Below are 21,056 nucleotides of genomic sequence, written 5' to 3'. Positions count from 1 at the left end.
CATTCAGATCTTTGCTGTATAGTTATACAGCAAAGATCAATGAGATCGGCACTCGTTTGCTTTCGGCTGCTGCAGCCGAAAACAAACTAGTGCCGAGCCGAGGACGGCGCCATCTTGGAGCGGTCCCCGGCCGGCAGCAGTAACGGAAATCGTTCCTCCACTAGACACCAGGGAAGTGCTGCATGCGTCCTTAAGAGGTTAAAGGGGTTATCCAGCGCTGCAAAAACATGGCCACTTTTCCCCCTACTGTTGTCTCCAGTTCAGGTGCGGTTTGCAATTAAGCTCCATTTACTTCAATTGAAATGAGTTTCAAAACCCCACCCAATCTGGAAACAACAGTAGGGGGAAAGTGGCCATGTTTTTATAGTGCTGGATAACCCCTTTAAAGGGGTACTCCGGCCTGGTGGTATTTCTAAGCTATGGACAGCGGAAGTCACTTACCTCCCCAGTTCCAGCGCTGGGTTCCGGATCGCGCCGCCCGGTAAACCTGTCCCTCGGCCACTTCCTGGTGTGAGCTGCCGCATGAGACGTGACATCTCAAGGCAGCTCAGCCATTCAGCAGCCGTAGAGGAGTCCCGCCTCGTCCGCTGAATGGCTGAGCTGCCTTGAGACGACACGTCTCATGCGGCAGCTCACACCAGGAAGCTGGTGTGTTTATTTACTGTAGTTTATTATCTGTAGTAATGGAACTTTTTTTTTCTTCATGTTCTGTTCCGATTTATTTTGCAGCCTCTTGAGTGGAAGGATCTCGACACTGCGGGATGAAACTGGAGCAGTGAGTACCTTATAACCTTCAATAACTAACCTTTCATACAAAAGGTTTGTTAAGACCCACACACAGACTGCAGAATCAACCCTATTGAGATGTACAGAATGGTTTTCTACTAGCAGAAATGTCTGCATCACACCTGCTGCGTATGAACACGGGATGAGGTTGCGGCCATCTCACTCACATGAAACAGGGCCAGGAGAGAAGGTATTGCCCCCTAAAAGTTATACAAATCCCCAATATACACTTAATACGGGAAATGCACATAAAGTGCTTTTTTCCCTGCACTTACTACTGCATCAAGGCTTCACTTCCTGGATAACATGGTGATGTCACTTCCTGGATAACATGGTGATGTCACGACCCGACTCCCTGAGCTGTGCGGGCTGTGGCTGCTGGAGAGGATGATGGCAGAGGGACACTGAGGGACACAGGGCACTGGAAGGACACTGAGCATCCCTCTGCCATCATCCTCTCCAGCAGCCAGCACAGCTCTGGGAGTCGGGTCGTGACATCACCATGTTATCCAGGAAGTGACATCACCATGTTATCCAGGAAGTGAAGCCTTAATGCAGTAGTAAGTGCAGGGAAAAAAGCACTTTATAAGCATTTCCCGTAATAAGTGTACATTGGGGATTTGTATAATTTTTGGGGGGCAGTACAATATTTAAATAGAAATTTCCGCCGGACTTCTCCTTTAACCTCTTAAGGACATATGACGTACCCCTACGTCATATGTCCTCACTTGCACTTCAAAGCGGGGCCGCGCGGCGGCCCCGCTTTGAAGTGCCGCGATCCCGGGTGCCGCGAGTAGCCCGGGACCGCTGCTATTAGCGGGCACGGTCTGATCGCCGTGCCCGCTAATTAGCTAATCGGAGGCAGCTGTCAGAGTTGACAGCTGCCTCCGATTACCGGAGGCAACGTTTCCCTGGGGTCTAGTGGGGGAGATCGCTCCTCCGGGACCTTGTCCCGGAGGAGCGATCTCCGTTACTGATGCCGGCCGGGGACGCGTCCAAGATGGCGCCGTCCTCGGCTCGGCACTCGTTCGTTTTCGGCTGCAGCAGCCGAAAGCAAACGAGTGCCGATCTCATGGATCTCTGCAGCATATCTATGCTGCAGAGATCTCAATGAGAGATCACAGTGTATATACTAGAAGTCCCCCAGGGGGAATAGCCCTAACCCCAGGGGGGCTTCTAGTATATGTGTAAAAAAAAAAAAAAAAGTGTTGTTTATAGTAAAAAGCCCCCTCCCCTAATAAAAGTCTGAATCACCCCCCTTTTCCCAGGTTTTAAATAAAAGTAAACAAATAAATAAATAAACATGTTTGCTATCGCCGCGTGCGTAATCGCCCAAACTATTAATCACATTCCTGATCTCGTACGGTAAACGGCGTCAGCGCAAAAAAATCCCAAAGTGCAAAATTGCGCATTTTTGGTCGCATCAAATCCAGAAAAAATTTAATAAAAAGCGATCAAAAAGACGTATATGGGCAATCAAGGTACCGATAGAAAGATCACATCATGGCGCAAAAAATGACACCTCACACAGCCCCATAGACCAAAGGATAAAAGCGCTATAAGCCTGGGAATGGAGCGATTTTAAGGAACGTATATTGGTTAACAACGGTTTGAATTTTTTACAGGCCATCAGATACAATATAAGTTATACATGTTATATATCGTTTTAATCGTAACAACTTGAGGAACATGCATAACAAGTCAGTTTTACCCCAGTGCGAATGGCGTAAAAACACATTTCCCCCAAATAAAAGAAATGCTTTTTTTTTCAATTTCACCACACTTTGAATTTTTTTCTGGTTTCGCAGTGTACTTTATGCAAAAATTCAGCCTGTCATTGCAAAGTACAATTAGTGACGCATAAAATAAGGGGTCATGTGGGTTTCTAGGTGGAAAAATGCAAGTGCTATGGCCTTTTAAACACAAGGAGGAAAAAACGAAAACGTAAAAACGAAAATGGGCCCCGTCCTTAAAGGGTTAATAAGATTGAAAGGAGACAAGCATCCATCAAGTTCAACCCATCACCCTACTTTGTTGATCCAGAACAAGGCAAAACCCCTATGAGGCAGGTGACAATTGTCCCATCACAGGGAGAAAATTCCTTCCTGACTCCAATGACAATCAGAATAATCCCTTGATCAGCGTCCTGTCACATGGAATCTAATGCCCATAACTTGTAATATTTTAGTTTTCAAGAAAAGCATCCAGACTTTCTTTAAACTTATTTAATGAATCAGCCATGACAGCATCATGTGGCAGAGAGTTCCATAGTCTCACTGCTCTTACAGTAAAGAATCTTCGTCTGTGCTGATGGTGAAACTTTATTTCCTCTAGACGTAGAGGATGCCCCCTTGTCATTGTTACAGACCTAGGAGTAAGGAGACCACTACAAAGATCTCTTCCTGTCCATTCATATATTTGTACATTGTGGTCAGATCGCCCCTAAGATGTCTTTTTGTTCTAAGCTAAGTAACCCCAAGCTTGATAACCTGTCTAGGTCCTATTCTTTCTTCTGCACCTACCCCAGTTCAGCCATGATGATGCAGTAACTGTAGAGTATTGGGGTCTTACAGAGTCCAAATTCCCTCTTTATAGATATTTATCGATCGCGATCCAACCGCATTTGCACCCATCTTGAACTTCCTACGAACAAAGGAACTGGACTTAAGGTGAGTGCCGCCTTGTCTGGACTGATGCAGGTAAATTCTGTAGATTTTTTTTTATTGATGTGTACATTTTTACTTTTATTGTGTTTGGTTGCCTCCAGTGACACCCAAGGTCTTCTTTGCTAGAGGCCAAGGCTGTATTATGCCGTATTTATTTCTGTAAATCGGGGATGGGGCCCTCCAGCTGTTGACCAACTACACTTTCTATCATTTTGTCCAGGAATGATGGGAGTTGTAGTTTTGTGACAGCTGGAGGGCCAATATTTTAAAATCCCTGATCTATAGAAATCTCAGAGACTTATTAGGAGACTGGTGGCTCCTTTATTCTAGGCATTGGTTTGGGTTCCAGGGGTTCAGCCCCCCACTAAATAATGATATATATTAAACCAAATCACCACGAAGGTGGATTCTCACATGGAGTCCTGTGGGTTAGGGCCTTATTACATGGCCCCCTGAGCGACCATCTGCTGGAGCGGCGCTCACTTACAGAGCCTATTAGATGGCTTGATTATCGCACAGCCCTTGTTTTAAAGGGGTTGTTCACCACAAATTTTTTTTCATTCAAATCAACTGGTCCCAGCAGTCTTCCAGTGCTTATCATCTGCTGTATGTCCTGCAAGAAGTGGTGTATTCTCTAGTCTGACACAGTGCTCTCTGCTGCCACCTCTGTCCATGTCAAGAACTGTCTGGAGCAGGAGCAAATCCCCATAGAAAACCTCTCCTGCTCTCCAGACTAGAAAGAATACACCACTTTCTGCAGGACATACAGCAGCTGATAAGTACTGGAATACTGGACATTTTTTTAATAGATGTAAATTACAAATCTCTGGCATGTGCTGGGAGCAGTTGATTTGAAATTTTTTTTTTTGTCTAAAAAAGTAGAGATGTACTTGCCTACGTTCCCCCGTTCCCCTTTCATCCTTGCCTATGGGATTCCCTGTTCGTTGCAGCCACCGCTGACACGTCTGTTTCTGTCTCCGAGGTGACAGACCGCCCAGCCAATCACTGGCTGAGATGGAACAACGCCGTGGTCAGTGATTGGCTGAGTGGATTGTCACATCAGAGGCGGCTGCGGTAAGCAGAGAATCCAAAAAACAAGGCAGAAGGACACCAGGGCAGCGTGGAGAGGTAAGTATACATCCTTGGTTTCTCGGTTGATCATTTTCTTTATTATACAGGGCGATATCTGCCCGATTCTGCCTGATTCAGCAGATCGTCTCCCTGTATAATGGGGCCTGTACTGCCGCTCATTTCTTCACATCATTGGGACCATTGAACAATCAAAGACTGACAGTGACTATCCTGGTGTATGAGAATCTTCATACAAAACTGCAAACTGCATGGCGGTCTAGTAAACCACCTAACGTATACCTCTCTTGTCTATTGTTTCCAGAGGCGTCAGTCTGAATGTTCTGCGTCACGAAGCTGAGTTCTATGGGATTACTCCACTGGGTAATTTTTTTTCTTTAATACTATTTCAAAATGTAGCAGAGCTGCAACGGACGCTTTATTAACCCCCTCCTTTCACCGCACTATTAATTTACGTCGCTGCACCCTATGCCGGATGCTGCAGCGACGTTAAATAACGATCATGGCGCAGGAGCTGCGCCTGTGTCATCCCCGATGGGTCGTGGCAACTAGTGATAGCCGGGGACCCGCCGCAACCCTAGCCCTATAGATACTGCGGTCAGCACGACCCCAGCATCTATAGAGCACCTGACAAAGAATTCTCCCTCTACAGAGGAAGAATTCTCTCTCCGGTGTCCATCGGGGCTCTGCGAAGTGATCGCAGAGCCCCCGGTGGTAGCCATGGAAACCGGAAGCCTCATGCTTTCGTTTCCCTGGCTATGGAAGCCGGCAGGGGTAGGGAGGGAAGCTCTGATAGATAGAAAGATAGTAACAGCGGCAGGGGACAGGAGAGGGGGCAGACATACGGACATCAGCTTATGGGATCATTATGATCCCATAAGCTGATGTCCAAACACGACCTGGGCATTGAGGCTTTAATGACCCCAGGTTGTGAAAAGGTTAATATTTTAACACCCAAGGCTGGGTTCACACTGCGTTTCTGCAATCTGTTTTCATCATCCAGTTTATGCAAAAAAACTGATAAAAATGGATGCATTTGAGTGCATTCATTTTGATCTGTTTGTCCATTGACTTCCATTATATAAAAAAAAAAAACTTGGTCAACTAAATGTTAAAAAAAATTAATGCGTTTTGATCATTCTTTTTTTTTATATAATAGAAGTCAATGGAAAAACAGATCAAAACGGATTCACACAAATACATCATTTTTTAAATCCGTTTTTTGCATAAACCGGATGATCAAAACAGATTGCAGAAACGCAGTGTGAACCCAGCCTAAAGCCGCTGACAGAGAGGAGCAAAGGAGCGCTGTCAGTGCTTTCTTGCTCCTCTTTGCCTGCTCGTGCCGCTGCTATTACACACATCGGCAGCGAGTGGGTGAGTACAGGGGGGGCTGCCGAGGTGATCACTTGATCATCCGGGCAGCCCATAGCAGATAGCAGCGGTCTGCTGCCACCGTTCCTATTCCATGGAGTGACTGCAGCAGATCACTGCTATATTAGTCGTTTGTCTTTCAACATGTTGAATGACAAACGACAGCAATGATTAGTTGTCTTCTATTACACGGGACGATTAACGGCCGATAATCGTTTTGTGTAATAGGGCCTTTACTCTTCACACTATTCAGGTGTTTATCGGCTTCAGGGCTGGAGATAGCTTTGATCCTGGATGTTTAGTCCCCTGGAAACTGTTGTGAATGTTAGGACAGGTAGCCATTTTTTTTCTAATCGTCCAATATGAGTTCCTGCATATACAGTAGCTTTCTAGGAACAGCATTCATACATTTCCAGTAGATGTATAGTTCATATAATAAGTTGTAGTTTGTAATAAATCCCAAAATATACACTCTCTAGGTACAGTGGCAGTCGTCATTGTGCGTCTAGTTAACCGTTTTTTTTTTTTTTTTCTTTCAAATCAACTGGTGCCAGAGATTTGTAATTTACTTCCTGCAGGACATACAGCAGCTGATAAGTACAACTTTTTTAAATAGAAGTAAGTAACAAATCTCTGGCACTTTCTGGCACCATTTGATTATTTCATTTGAAGCCAAAAATGCTTTGGTGAACAACCCCTGTAAGGGCCTTTAACATGGGCCAATTATCGGCCAGGAGTGTTGCTAGAAATGCTCCTTAACTGAGAGCGATCAGCTGAGGAGCAGGAAAATGCCTCATCTTTGGCTGAAGGCGTCTTTAGAACCTGCTTTAATATGTATCATTATTGGCACAGATGTGCCAGATGACACAGCGTATCCAGAGTATACGTATCTGTGCTGTCAGATTCCATGGCCGCACAAATGAAACAAGGATCGTTCGTGCAGCCCGGTCGCTCATTTAGTTGTGTCGTGTAAAGGCAGCACAAATGGCGCTTGCATGCATCCGTGTCGGCTGTGTAATAGGACCCCTAGCTTAGTTCCATCACTAAAAAGATGTACAGTACATGGTGGCGCCCAGTCTCTTGTAAGAAACCCAGTCCAGTGTTCAGATTCCATTCAGTAAGTTAAGAATTGGCCTTCACTGTAGTTCTATTGATGGCTGGGTCCTATACACTGGCATCTGTACCCATCTGTTGTATGACAGCACCGTGCACACTGGCATCTGTACCCGTCTGTTGTATGACAGCACCGTGCACACTGGCATCTGTACCCGTCTGTTGTATGACAGCACCGTGCACACTGGCATCTGTACCCGTCTGTTGTATGACAGCACCGTGCACACTGGCATCTGTACCCATCTTTCGTATGACAGCACCGTGCACACTGGCATCTGTACCCATCTGTTGTATGACAGCACCGTGCACACTAGCATCTGTACCCGTCTGTTGTATGACAGCACCGTGCACACTGGCATCTGTACCCGTCTGTTGTATGACAGCACCGTGCACACTGGCATCTGTACCCGTCTGTTGTATGACAGCACCGTGCACACTGGCATCTGTACCCGTCTGTTGTATGACAGCACCGTGGACCCTATAAAGCACTAGTACATATAATATAGGGTGAGTGCCACATATATTCTTCCCAACTTGGAATCCCACCATATAGTCAGATACTACCCACATGCAAGTTGGAGCAACGTCATTGCTCCATCATGGGCGGCAACCTTAGGCTTCATTTACACTTCATGGTTTTAGAATGGGCGCGATACAAAGTATCTAGTAATTTGTGTTTTATTGAGTGGTCTTTGACGCTGTCTCATGTCCTTCACTCCGTAGTAAGAAGACTGCTGTTATGTGAGGAGCTAGAGCGCTCGTCCTGTGGCAGTGTGCTGTTCCATGGCTACTTACCCCCTCCAGGTACGCTGATCTTCTATAGGTGTCTGTACAGTGAGGGCATTGATCACATGACGCGCCATAGCGTCTGCACTGGGCTGGTCAGGTGACTCCGGTCTCTTATTTACCACGCCTTTCACCTTGCCCTAGATGTGGTCGCTTGGGGGATGTTCCTATATTAGATGTTATTTCTGATATATTTAGATTTTATTGAGAAAAATTCTCGCCTCGGATTTCTGCACTGGATTCTTTGCCAAATTCAAGCAGAAATGTGAATATAGAAAACAGGTGTCAAACTCCGGCCCTCCTGCTGTAGCAAAACTACAATTCCCATCATGCCTGGACAGCCAAAGCTAAAGCTGCGGCTGTCCAGGCAGGATGGGACTTGTAGGTTTATAACAGCTGGAGAGCCGGAGTTTGATACCTGTGCCCATTTATTTACGACATCCACCACTTTGAGGTCTCTGATCTTAAGACGAGTGGGGGGGGCCACATTTATACTAGACAGATGGCCTCAAATATTATCCAAAACATTTATATCTAAAAGACACAAATCTTTATTGAAGCATATAAAAGAAACATGTACATCATGAGGATTTGGAAATTAAAGGGGTATTCTAGCAAAAAAAAAATCTTTCAAATAAACAGGTGTCAGAAAGTGCCAGGAAACTGTAATTTACTTCTATTAAAATAAATCTCCAGTCTTCCAGTACTTATCAGCTGCTGTATAAAAAATCTCCAGTCTTCCAGTACTTATCAGCTACTGCTTGTCCTGTAGGAAGTGTTGTATTCTTTCCAGTCTGACACAGGCTCTCTGCTGCCACCTCTATCCATGTCAGGAACTGTCCAGAGCAGCAGAGGTTTTCTGTGGGGATTTGCTACTGATCTGGACAGTTCCTGACATGGACAGAGGTGGCAGCAGAGAGCACTGTGTCAGACTGGAAAGATTACACCACTTCCTGCAGGACAAGCAGTAGCTGATAAGTACTGGAAGACTGGAGATTTTTTAATAGAAATGACAAATCTCTGGCACTTTCTGACACCAGTTGATTTTAAAGAAAGTAATCGCTAGAGTTCCCCTTTAAATAAATCAAATATTAGTATGTGTGTAGATAGATGTCAGGGGGTAGAGCAGACTAGCAGCAGAGCGTTTTGGTGCACTGGTGGTGAGACTAGCTCGCTCCCCTGATATTCATTAGAAGGGGCGGACCTGACCTTTGCACTGGTGCTAATGTTTGTTACCAGACATGTCAGAAGGAACTCATTATAGCAGCTCTGCCTTCTGAGACCCCATGCAATCTCAGGATGCAGCCTGGAAGAATATGAGAATCTCTTCCCAGCTGCCCCAGCTGTCAATCAAATCCAACTCATTTTTGCTTCATTACACTCTTTGAAGTAAAAGACTTGGATCTGTAGCTGGCTGGGGAGTGAAGCACACTTGCGCTTACTTCCCCAGCTGTTTCTAAGGATTGCTACGGGTTTTAAGAGTGAGCGATCAGTAACTTTTAACATACCTGATGCCACTTTGGATGTTAGTATAAGTGATAGTAAAGCTTTAAAGGGGTTATCCAGCGTTAGAAAAACACTGCCACCTTCTTCCCGCTCTTGTTTCCAGTTTGGGTGTTGGTTTTGCAACTCAGTTCCATCGAAGTGAATGGAGCTCAAAGAGTTTGTCTGGGCAAAAGATAGGGGAAAAATAAGATTTAGGGGTGGGGGGGGGGTTCCGACCTTTGTACCCTCCACCTATCTCCATATCGGGCCCCAGCTTCTGTGTTATGATTAGAACCGTGGGTACGCCGCCAAGTACAGCACTCTTTCTGGTGGCTCCATAGAAATGAATAGAGACGCGGGTCATATGCCATTACTGCGGCTGTATTTACAACACAGAAGCAGAGATCCGATACGGAGACCAGTGAAGGGTACAGAGGTCTCTGCTGCCGACTAATCTCCCTCCACCCCCTCCCCTCTCCATAGGTTACACAGGTCCCAAATGATGTAAAAGAGTTGAGATTTCCTGATATTAAGTAGTGAATGAGAGAGAGAAGGGGGGGGGGACCTGGGGAAAGTCTTTTTGAATGCAGATAATGGCATTTTTGCCTAATAAACCCAATTACAACGTTTCTTAAAATCGCCTGGACTTCAGATTTCTGCAAATAAATAAATAAGACAGTGACACTTAAAAGGGAACCAATCACGCAGAATATGCCCCTAATGATAAGGAAACGTGCTGGTACATCGCCCAGCATGCTTCCCAAACATACCCCAGTGCCCTCTGTGCCCTCCTTGATTACACTGTAATCTTACTTTTCCGAAGTCCCGCGCTGTATGGTAATAAGCTCTAAGTAGTCACGGTGGGCTGAACTAGTCATGGTCCTAGTCACGATTCTGCGTGAACTGGAGACAATAGCGGGGCTCTTTCTGGAAGAACGTGGCCATGTTTTTCTAAAACTGGATAACCCCTTTAACTATATACCATAGGCGAGAGCCATTGTCTTTCTCTTTACAGTGCTTACAGTGTAAGGTCTCGTGTCGTAGGTCAGCATAGAAGGAGGGACTTTCTGTAGTGGCATCTATGACTGATGGCTTCTACCTGGGGAGCGATGTGCCGCTCAGCCCTCCTGACATGTCTATTATTTTCCCTGTTCTTCTGCGCTCCCTCCTGGATTGGAGTGACAGCCGGTTGTGTCCATTCCCTTAGTAAATGGAATCAGCCCTGGCTGAGTGTTGTCACACATTCCCAACTGGTAACCCCCAGGTGTCCATGTACTCCCACCATTCCAGGAGGAACAATAGAGGGACAGCACAACATGGTCCTAAAGGGCCTATTACATGGGGCGATTAGTGGCCGGGAGCATTGATAGAAACGCTGCTACAGACCATAATCGGCCAGTGTAAATGGGAAGTGCGGCCAATAGCAAAGAAAGAAAAACGGACAGCACGATAGATAGATAGAGAGAGAGATAGATAGAGAGAGATAGAGAGAGAGATAGAGAGAGAGATAGAGAGAGAGATAGAACCCCTGTAATAGAGGATAATTCCGTTCTGATAGAGAAGAAGCCTGTGTGGAGGTATCCTGGTGGTATAATGTGATGTCTTCTGTTATCTCTCCAGCTATCCCCAGCAGGAAGTTGACCTGTGAAGCCGCCTCCTCCTCCTCAGCTGAGTGTAAGGTGACGGCGAGACCCTGTGAGGTGTCGGCCCCGGGCAGCGCTGCGCCCCCCACCCTCTCCGGGGTAGAAGCCATGGTGAAGCTGGGTAAGGTTCTGTTGTGTTCTTGCTCTATGCTGTGCGCAGTCCAGGTGATGCTTGTCCTGGGGCCGCTCAATGATACCTGCCGTGTAGTGGGGGTCCCGGGGGGATGTTACATCTGTCACAGCCCATTGTAGTAGTTTTCCATCACAGCTGTCTGCCCTATTGTTGTGACTACAAAACAACTAATGCAAACCTGAGGGTGGAACAGCATGGAGCCCCAGCGGTCTGTCCTGGTTCTGGGGCCACGTGGACTTCCAGCCGTTTAAGGCTGTTATCTCCGGTTTATTGTTGGTGCTTTTTTTTTTTTTTTTGTGAAGGAGAATCTGTATGCCATAAAATTTAAACCCAGCCATAACTTCCACAGCACCAATGCCCTGTTTGTCACTGCTGGTCTTTAGCGTGCTATGAGACAACACTTTGCTATAAAGTGTCTGCATCTTAGGGTATGCCGTCAGGGTAGACTTCCAGTATCATAGCTCCCTTACTGCTACCATAGGGAACAGAGAAGCAATGAGAGAACCATGGAGCCCTTCACTGCTGCACAGTCCTCCTCCTGCCTAAGCTTTGTGTATGTAGCAGAGCTGTTTGTATACATATGTGGCAGACCGCTGTGTATGCTGATGTAGCAGAGCTGTTTGTATACATACAGTATGTGGCAGACCTCTGTGTATGCTGATGTTGCAGAGCTGTTTGTATGTATGTAGCAGAGCTGTTTGTATACATATGTGGCAGACCGCTGTGTATGCTGATGTAGCAGAGCTGTTTGTATACATACAGTATGTGGCAGACCTCTGTGTATGCTGATGTTGCAGAGCTGTTTGTATGTATGTAGCAGAGATGTTTGTATACATATGTGGCAGACCGCTGTGTATGCTGATGTTGCAGAGCTGTTTGTATGTATGTAGCAGACCTCTGTGTCTGTATGTAACAGAGCTGTATGTTTACATATGTAGCAGACTTGTGTGTATGCTGATGTTGCAGAGCTGTATGTATATGTAGCAAAGCTGTGTGTATGCTGATGTTGCAGAGCTGTTTGTGTGTGTATGTAGGATGGACCTTTATCCAGAAGCAAAATTGATGTGTATGTGTTGTCTCTGGTATTATAGATGAGCCCCTTTAACTATTTCCTGTCCTGCTCCCATACCATTATGAACTGGTGTGATAATACATGTATTACCATGGCAGTATTGCTATATACAGGGTGGTCCAAAAGAAGGTGGGCAGTATGTGTAATAGGGTTATGAATTCATAACCCTATTATACATACTGTCCACCAACTTTCAGGCCTATATATATATATATATATATATATATATATATATATATATATATATATACAATAAAGTAAAAATAGTAATTGCTTTCATAAGGCAGACATGGAATGAACTTAAATGAGATTGAGCTGCACCACCAGACACTGGTTATACAGCGAGCTCTTGCAGGGCCAGGGGCTAGTGTACAGAAGTGACACAGATTTCGGTCGGGTATTACTGTCCTATAGCTGTTCAGGAGCTCTCTATATCATAAGCCAGTATGAGGCCCAGTCAGGGAGTCCCTGGCCCAGGGACGTCTTCATTCTGTGAGATGCGGCCAGTGTACAGACCGAACGCACAAGTTTGCAACTGGCCAAATCCAGAGAACCAGGAGGGACTGTAGTAAGGTGTCACATGTTTGAAGGGGATGTCTGTTTTATAAGAGATTAAACAACACTGGTTCTGAATCTGTCATTTTGATCTTTCTCCCTACCTAGTTGCCTTTGCTCTAAGCCCACCAACATAGGAGTCTAGTATTCCTTTGAAAAATAATAAAACCATCAGTAACTCACCCTCCCATCTTGCACTGATCATCTGTTGGGCACCCCAGTCGCGTTTCTGGAGCCGATGTCATGTGACCAATCAGCGGCCGGAGCAGTTAACGTCCATACTTGTGATGAAAACATGAGGCCTTAAAGTGTCACTGTCGTTAATTTATTTATTTATTTTTTTTTTACAGAAATCCATAGTACAGGTGATTTTAAAGAAACTTTGTAATTGAATTTATTAGCCGAAAAATTCATTTTTATTGTGAAAAAGCAGTTTGAAGCTCTCCACTCTGTCTTCATTGTTCTCTATGGAGATGGGAGGGGTGGAGGGAGATGAGGCACCAAAACAGGACAACAAAGAGTTAATTTACAGCCACATCACCGGGCTATCTCCTCTGAAGTCAGCACTGACCTCTGAATACCGGCTTTCACACAGCTCCCACTGTGTAATCCTTTGTTCTCTGCTGATGACTAATCTCCCTCCTCCCCCTCCCCTCTCCATAGATTAGACAGGGGCATGTCTGATGCAACAATTTGTGATTTCCTGATAATGAGCAGTGATAGAAAAAGAGGGGGGGACCTGGGGAAAGTCTTTTTGAATGCAGATAATGGCATATTTGCCTAATAAACCCAATTACAAAGTTTCTTAAAATCGCCTGGACGATTGATTTCTGCAAAAAAAAGTTTGAACGACAGTGACACTTTAATAATTCGGCAGACCTCTGACGCTGCTGAATAGTCGTGTCAGGTGATGTCCTCATCAAAAAGGAACCGGCATGGGATCAGAGAAGGTGAGTTACTGCTCGTTTTTCAAATAATGATTTGGGGCTCCTTTGAAACTTTTACAAAAGATGGAAGAATCATTCCCCAGATGCCACTGGGCAGGATTTTTCTTTCTGAAGGGGATGTGAGTCATAAATGGGCGCTGTCATAAAAACTTTAGACGTTTCAAAAGTTTTGACTAGCTGGGATCTCGCTGCTGAGAGAGAGTTTGGAGTGGATGGTCACACTGTGTCAAAGCTTTTTGCTTCTGGCCTCTTCGGGCCCTATTCCACCGGACGATTATCGTTCAGAGAAATCGTTGATCGCTTTATAAGACCTGGACCTATTTTTATCGTTGCTCGTTCGCAAATCGTTCGCATTGAATAAGACGTCGTTCGGTCGTTCGCAATAGATACGAACGCAATAGCGAAGAAAAAACGATCGCAATTACGATCATAAGTAACGATTATCGTTCCATGGAAATGAGTGAACGTTTTCAGGTCTTTCGCTATAGCGGTCGTTTGAGATCGTTAATCGTTAACGATTATGCAAACGATAATCGTCCAGTGGAATAGGGCCCTTAGGAGCCATACGTCAAGCTTGGCCTCCTTATACAGAGAGCATGCTGGTCAGCGACAGAAATGTCTGTAACATAGCATTGGTAGCTACTGGTTCTCATTGAAGAGATCTAGCTGGTGTATGGGGTCTTACAAGCAATGCTCCATGGGAAATATATGCAAATAAGCCATTCTCTAAAGAAGACATTTTGCCATTCAATGACACAATAACATCACATACATGATCAACATCTCCTTTTTCCATTCAAAGTTTGTGTTAGGGCGGGTTCAGACTACGGAATTCTCGCGGATAAATTCCGCGGAATTCCGTCGCCTGTATGCGCTCACGGCCGCGCGCCTTTCCGCCGGCTCCATAGACACCATTGTATGAGCCGGCTGATTCCGCATTCCGCCGAAAAAATTGACGTGACAATTCTTTCGGTGGAATGCTGAATCAGACGGCCCATAGAATGGTGTCTATGGAGCTGGCGGAAAGGCGCGCGGCCGTGAGCGCATACAGGCAACGGAATTCGGCTGAATTTATCCGCAAGAATTCCGTAGTCTGAACCCGCTCTGACATTATAACCCCCTAAACCTCAGGAGCAGCCACTGCCCTCTATAGGTCTATGGCACAGATGGGGAACCTTCGGCCCTCCAGCTGTTGCAAAACTACAATTCCCATCATGCTAAAGCTTTGGCTGTCCATGCATGATGGGAATTGTAGTTTTGCAACAGCTGGAGGGCCGAAGGTTCCCCATGCCTGGTCTATGGAAACGTCTGCATTATCCTCCCCGATCATTTTGATTCACCATGAATAGAGATCATTACAATGAAGGCAATGTCTTCCTGCCCCCGCTGGGGATGTAAAGAGAACATATGCGGAGCGGGGAGCCAATGAACCATTTGTATACATAGCACAAGCCTCCAGTTATGTCGTCTCTGTCATCAGACGCTTTACTTCCAGGAGAGAGCTGGCTGCTCGCTCCATGAGGCCGCTCCCTGCCTCCAAATCTGCACATTGCACTTGTGACTTGTAATAACAATCCTTTCTAGCAAAATGCGGGCACTGCTGGCAGCAAAAAGGAAGGGGGGGCGTCCTAATGAAGAGATCACCTCCCCCGTGACATCTGAGCATCGGCGACAGATTTAGCCTCTTTTTCTTCTTTTTTTTTTTTTAAAGAGCACTTAAAGCAAAAAGGATAAATGCAGAAGCGATGTTTGTAAGAGCCGCACTTGTAGACATTGGCGTGTTTGAGCAAAACTCCGGTTATTAAGTATGGCTGGCAGTTTCTACTTAAGAGACTTATGATTTAGTGAGAGTGTCACTTTCAATAGCCCCATTTCACCGGAGGATGGTCTCACGAGTTCAGATTTGAGAAGCAGTGATGGATCAGTGATGGTGATGCAATTACGGGACTTGCCAGCCGCGTACCTGACCTGTAGATAAATGGAGGCGGCGTGCACGCTCTCCCCGTCCCCTCCCCCACTCACTCTGCACCAAGGTTGCATTCATTCCACAAAGCCCTGCGTCCACCACCCTCCTTTCTTGTGTATCGGGGGGGCATCAACATGGTAACAGCCATGTAAATTTATATTATAAATAATATTGTAAATATTATATGTTATTTTATAAATATTATGTTATAACTATTATTGTAAATATTATTACATTATATTATAAAATATATATATTTATTTTTTTATATATATATATATAATATAAATCTCTTGCCTTTTATGCAGGATTCCCAGTGGATCCCCGGAAAGTCCTGATAGTAGCGGGCCATCACAACTGGATAGTCGCTGCCTACGCTCATTTTGTGGTTTGCTACAGGTATGAATTATTCATCACAATGCATTTCCTTCCATGTATTTTATATATATTTTTTTCCCCTTTTCTCGTCAGCCCCCTGATTGTTTTTCCCAGAATGCACCCAGCCCGCCGTCGCCGCGCCGCGCCATCCATTTCTCTTGTGAAATTAGCTGGTATGACTGCGATCACCATGAACATAAAACGTGAGCAGGATCATCTGTTCAACTGCTTCACTTTTTATATTAGATTGTAAAGAAGTCATTACTTTAAGATCTGTCTGTAGTGAGATAGAGGTATATGTACTTGTCCGGTTAATAATGTCATTCCCTACAGACGGGGAACAATCCGGCAGAATGATGAGCTGGAAGTTTCTGCTGCTTTATGATATTACCAACCAGGAAAAGTTACAGGTTGTACAATACTTTCCTCGTAGTTTCCAGCGTTCTTTTATTTCTGTGTTAAAGGTGTAGGTCACCAGATTTTTTTTCTTTCAAATCAACTGGTAACAGAGCTCTGTAAATTACTTTACTTTATTATCTTACTACGAAAAATCTCCAGTCTTCCAGTACTTCTCAGCTGCTGTATGTCCTGCATGAAGTGGTGTATTGTTTCCAGTGTGACACAGTGCTCCCTGCTGCCACCTCTGTCCATGTCAGGAACTGTCCAGAGCAGGAACAAATCCCCATAGAAAACCTCTCCTGCTCTGGACAGTTCCTGACATGGACAGAGGTAGCAGCAGAGAGCACTGTGTCTGACTATAAAGAAAACACAATTTCCTGCAGGACAAACAGCAACTTATAAGTACTGGAAGATTGACGGTTCAGAGAAGAAAGAGCGCTGCACCTCACACCTATGGCTGATACTAGTGCCCCTAGGCTAAATAAAAAACACATCAGAATTTTGTGTATGAATTGATCAAGCCATACTGCCCCATGTACCTCGTGCCGGTATCTGATACACATGGGTCCCTACACTAAGTCCACACCGTGCCAGTCAGTGGCCACCAACCCCGCAGGCGTGCACAGTCAGGGAACAGGGGCCATGGGATGGACCTGCCACCCCCATGCCACAGAACCAGACCCAAACACACCACACCAGAACCCGGCCAGCACCGCCGGCGGAGAAGGTCGCCCCCAAACAGCACAAGTCTGGATGAGGTATTGCGCTCACCATAGCTGCTGCAGACAGAGTGGGAAAAGACAGGAGGGATTAAAACCATGTGCACTCAGGTGTCTCCTGCTAATTGCGGTCATGTGGGTCTCACCAGGAGGAGTGCAAAACACGGAGAAAAGAGAGAAACAAAATGCGGTTCAGGGAAGAAACAGAGTGCTGCACCTCACACCTATGGCTGATACTAGTGCCCCTAGGCTAAATAAAAAACACATCAGAATTTTGTGTATGAATTGATCAAGCCATACTGCCCCATGTACCTTGTGCCGGTATCTGATACACATGGGTCCCTACACTAAGCTAACCGTATTTTGTTTCTCTCTTTTCTCCGTGTTTTGCACTCCTCCTGGTGAGACCCACATGACCGCAATTAGCGGGAGACACCTGAGTGCACATGGTTTTAATCCCTCCTGTCTTTTCCCACTCTGTCTGCAGCAGCTATGGTGAGTGCAATACCTCGTCCAGACTTGTGCTGTTTGGGGGCGACCTTCTCCGCCGGCGGTGCTGGCCGGATTCTGGTGTGGTGTTTCTGGGTCTGGTCCTGTGGCATGGGAGTCGCAGGGCCGTCCCATGGCCCCCGTTCCCTGACCGTGCACGCCTGCGGGGTTGGTGGCCACTGACTGGCACGGTGTGGACTTAGTGTAGGGACCCATGTGTATCAGATACCGGCACGAGGTACATGGGGCAGTATGGCTTGATCAATTCATACACAAATTGCTGATGTGTTTTTTATTTAGCCTAGGGGCACTAGTGTCAGCCATAGGTGTGAGGTGCAGCGCTCTTTTTCTTCCATGAACTGGAAGATTGAGATTGAGATTTTCAAAGAAAGATCATTTCGCTGGAGTGCCCCTTTAAGGGGTTACCCAGGCTCAGGTAACATGCCCACTTTCTTACAGAAAAGTCTTGACATTGGTTTCAAGGACTAAACACATTCTCTCTTCCGGGCACACCGCCTGACTTGAGTTTGACGGTCTCGGTGACGGGCGTGTGTGAAGTTTTGTACGCGGACGGGGTGACGCCCTCGCTGGCCTTTTAATTTAGAAGCATTACTGACGGAAAGCCTTTAATAAGTGTAGGATTGGGCGTCTTAGCACGGTCCGAGCAGCGGCCACGCACTCCGCACGTTCCTAACTGTGATAGAGTGAACACAGCGAGGGGTTTATTGAAATTTGTCAAAAATCCCGCTCTAATGCTTTTCAAATGGATTACCTGTCCGTCCGCGCTGGCGGTCTCAAATTGTTTCAGTCACACTCAGGCAGACGCGCCGCCACTCCAAGAAAAATAGGAAACTCACCACCTGACAAAACTTTTATTAATGGTTAGGAACAGCATAGGGGCTAATGCAGCATCTCCATTTTTTTTTTCTCCCCTGCCATCCCCCCCCCCCACTCCGATTTCCTTGACAGAAAGGGGGGGGGGACATGGAGACGTCTTTGATTTGTGGCTAAAGAACAACATGTCTGGAGTCCTGAACTAAACGTAAAAACTTATCGATCCAGATGAAAAACTACAGGAGAATACTTTGCAGCAACTTTTTGCGTTTGTCTCAGACCAAAGTAGTTGCTGTTGTTCTGGCGTCCACTGTCTGTGGCTGATGAAGCTGACCGGCTCCCCCTGCAGAGGCGATCGAGTATTACATACGGTGGTGGTTCTCTTCTCCTACTTATACGGACTGGAGCACCAAAGCTGCTTCAAAAGATGAAGACGGCTCCAAGTACATATAGTTATAGCAGCTGAATAAAAAGTTACAGGATTTTATGAAAGGATTTTATGAAAGTCATTATCCAGGCTTGGAAAAACATGGCCACTTTCTTCCAGAAACAGCGCAACTCCTGTCCTCCATTTGAGTGTGGGTTTTGTAGCTCTTTTCAATTGTAGTGAATGGAGCTGAATTGTAATACCACACACAGCCTGGGGACAAGTTGGCACTGACATGTCGAGTTTTTTCGTTACCAAGACTGTTCTATTTCCGTTACCGAGTGTAATGACCCCTTCTGCTTCATCTTCTGCAGGATAAAGGAGTCCTCCGGCTGGCAGCAGGTTTTCTCAAGCCCCTATCTAGACTGGACCATTGAAAGGGTGGCTCTCAATGCAAAAGTTGTGGGAGGCCCCCATGGCGATAAAGACAAGATGGTTGCTGTCGCCTCCGAAAGCAGCATCATCCTTTGGAGCATACAGGATGGAAGTAGTGGAAATGAAATAGGTGAGGCCTTTTACGTGGATGCTCAGACTTTGTGTGCGTGCATCAAGTACATTACAATCTCTTTGCATTAAAGGGGTAGTTCACCAACACTTTTTTTTTGCTTTTAAGTCAACTGGTGCCAGAAAGTGCCAGAGATTTATAATTTACGTCTATTAAAATATCTCCAGTCTTCCAGTACCTACCAGCTGCTGTATGTCCTGCAGGAAATGTTGTTTTCTTCCAGTCTGGAGAGGAGAAGAGGTTTTCTATGGGAATTTGTTACTGGACAGTTCCTGACATGGACAGAGGTGGCAGCAGAGAGAACTGTGTCAGACTGGAGTGAATACATCACTTCCTGCAGGACATACAGCAGCTGATAAGTACTAGAATACTTGAGATTTTTTAATAGAAGTAAATTACAAATCTCTGGCACTTGCTGGGACCCCTTTAAAGAGAACATGGCTTAATATGAATATGGTCTGGATAAAGAGCGGTGTCCCTATAGAAGAGGGGGGGGGGGCTGTAGGAGAGGTTTTACTGAGCACATAGCTTTCTCATGAGATGCACATCCTTTTTGTATCACTATACCACTAATGGTGATTGATCTTGAGCTATACATTGAAACTACAGATCTCAAAGGTGTCAGAGTATTATGTGTAATATGTCACCGAGAGCGATTGTGTCACACTCTGGGCAAGCAGTCTGCTCTCTCAGAAAGCGATTGTGCAGCAGCTTGTGTAGATTTACTGGATTGTGCAGCAGCTTGTGTAGATTTACTGTATTGTGCAGCAGCTTGTGTAGATTTACTCGATTGTGCAGCAGCTTGTGTAGATTTACTGGATTGTGCAGCAGCTTGTGTAGATTTACTGATGGAAGAGTACACCACCCCTAAGAAAAACTTTTCACGTGTCACAAGGACCAAAGAACATGGGGTCTCCCTATTGAGAGCAGAAAGTTTATCCAGCTCAGCTGGTGGGTACTCGACAAGAGGATCTCCCAGTCCTCAAATACAACATGAGCTGCATTTCCTTTTTGTCAGTCATCTCCTCCCAGTGGTCTCAAAGACCTATCATGAAGCTGCTAGGATAGAGATCATTGCAAGGCAGGGAGTGAAATAATGACGTTTGCTATCACCCGCTGCTCCCGACCCATTCTTTGGGGGTCCGACCGATCAATACATCTGTTGAGTGTTGAGACCCCCACTGATCAGTACAATAAGTAAGAGAACTGCCATGTGCTACGGTGCACTTTACCCGGCTCGTTCTCTCATTATCTATTTAGTGTTCTTCCCCCAGTTCTGAGCTGCTGCTTTATGTTGAAGACACAAAAATCTGTGTGTGAGCTTTTCTCTGTCTCCCCCTCCTCCCCCCTCCTTTCTGAAAGGCTGATGTAAACAAGTCCCTGACTGGCTTTATCTGCAGCTTTGTAGCTTCTTTATAATGCTGGGAGGGATAATCACAGTGAGTTCATTAGCAACTTGACCTCAGATTAACCCTCCAGCATTACAAAGTTGCAGGAACGGCCAGTCAGGGACTTGTTTACATCAGCTGTTTCAGAAGGGAGGGGGGAGGAGGGGGAGACAAAGAACAGCTCAATCACAGATTTTTGTGTCTTAAGCAGCAGCACAGAATGGGGGAAGGAGGCTGAATAGATAATAAGTATAGAAGGAATTGTTAGTGTCCCCATGGGCAGCAACATATGAAACGTTATG

The 21,056-nt window shown here is 45.7% G+C and overlaps 1 protein-coding gene across 2 annotated transcripts in view; it reads left to right on the top strand.

Moving 5' to 3' along the window:
• KCTD3 (potassium channel tetramerization domain containing 3) overlaps nt 1-21,056 on the top strand; it is a 40,449-nt gene that overhangs the window by 5,884 nt on the left and 13,509 nt on the right. The window contains exons 3-9 of one of the 2 annotated variants that reach the window (XM_069954368.1): nt 730-775; nt 3,382-3,455; nt 4,846-4,904; nt 7,752-7,832; nt 10,920-11,063; nt 15,924-16,014; nt 19,176-19,366. In XM_069954368.1, coding sequence (XP_069810469.1) covers nt 730-775; nt 3,382-3,455; nt 4,846-4,904; nt 7,752-7,832; nt 10,920-11,063; nt 15,924-16,014; nt 19,176-19,366 — 686 coding nt within the window. Of the gene's footprint in view, nt 1-729; nt 776-3,381; nt 3,456-4,845; nt 4,905-7,751; nt 7,833-10,919; nt 11,064-15,923; nt 16,197-19,175; nt 19,367-21,056 lie in introns of those variants that run through there. The other variant, XM_069954369.1, reaches the window with a different exon arrangement.

This window comes from Dendropsophus ebraccatus, chromosome 15 (genome assembly GCF_027789765.1).
Source record: "Dendropsophus ebraccatus isolate aDenEbr1 chromosome 15, aDenEbr1.pat, whole genome shotgun sequence".
Classification (NCBI taxonomy): Eukaryota; Metazoa; Chordata; class Amphibia; order Anura; family Hylidae; genus Dendropsophus; species Dendropsophus ebraccatus.
This window is presented reverse-complemented; position numbering and strand designations above follow the sequence as displayed.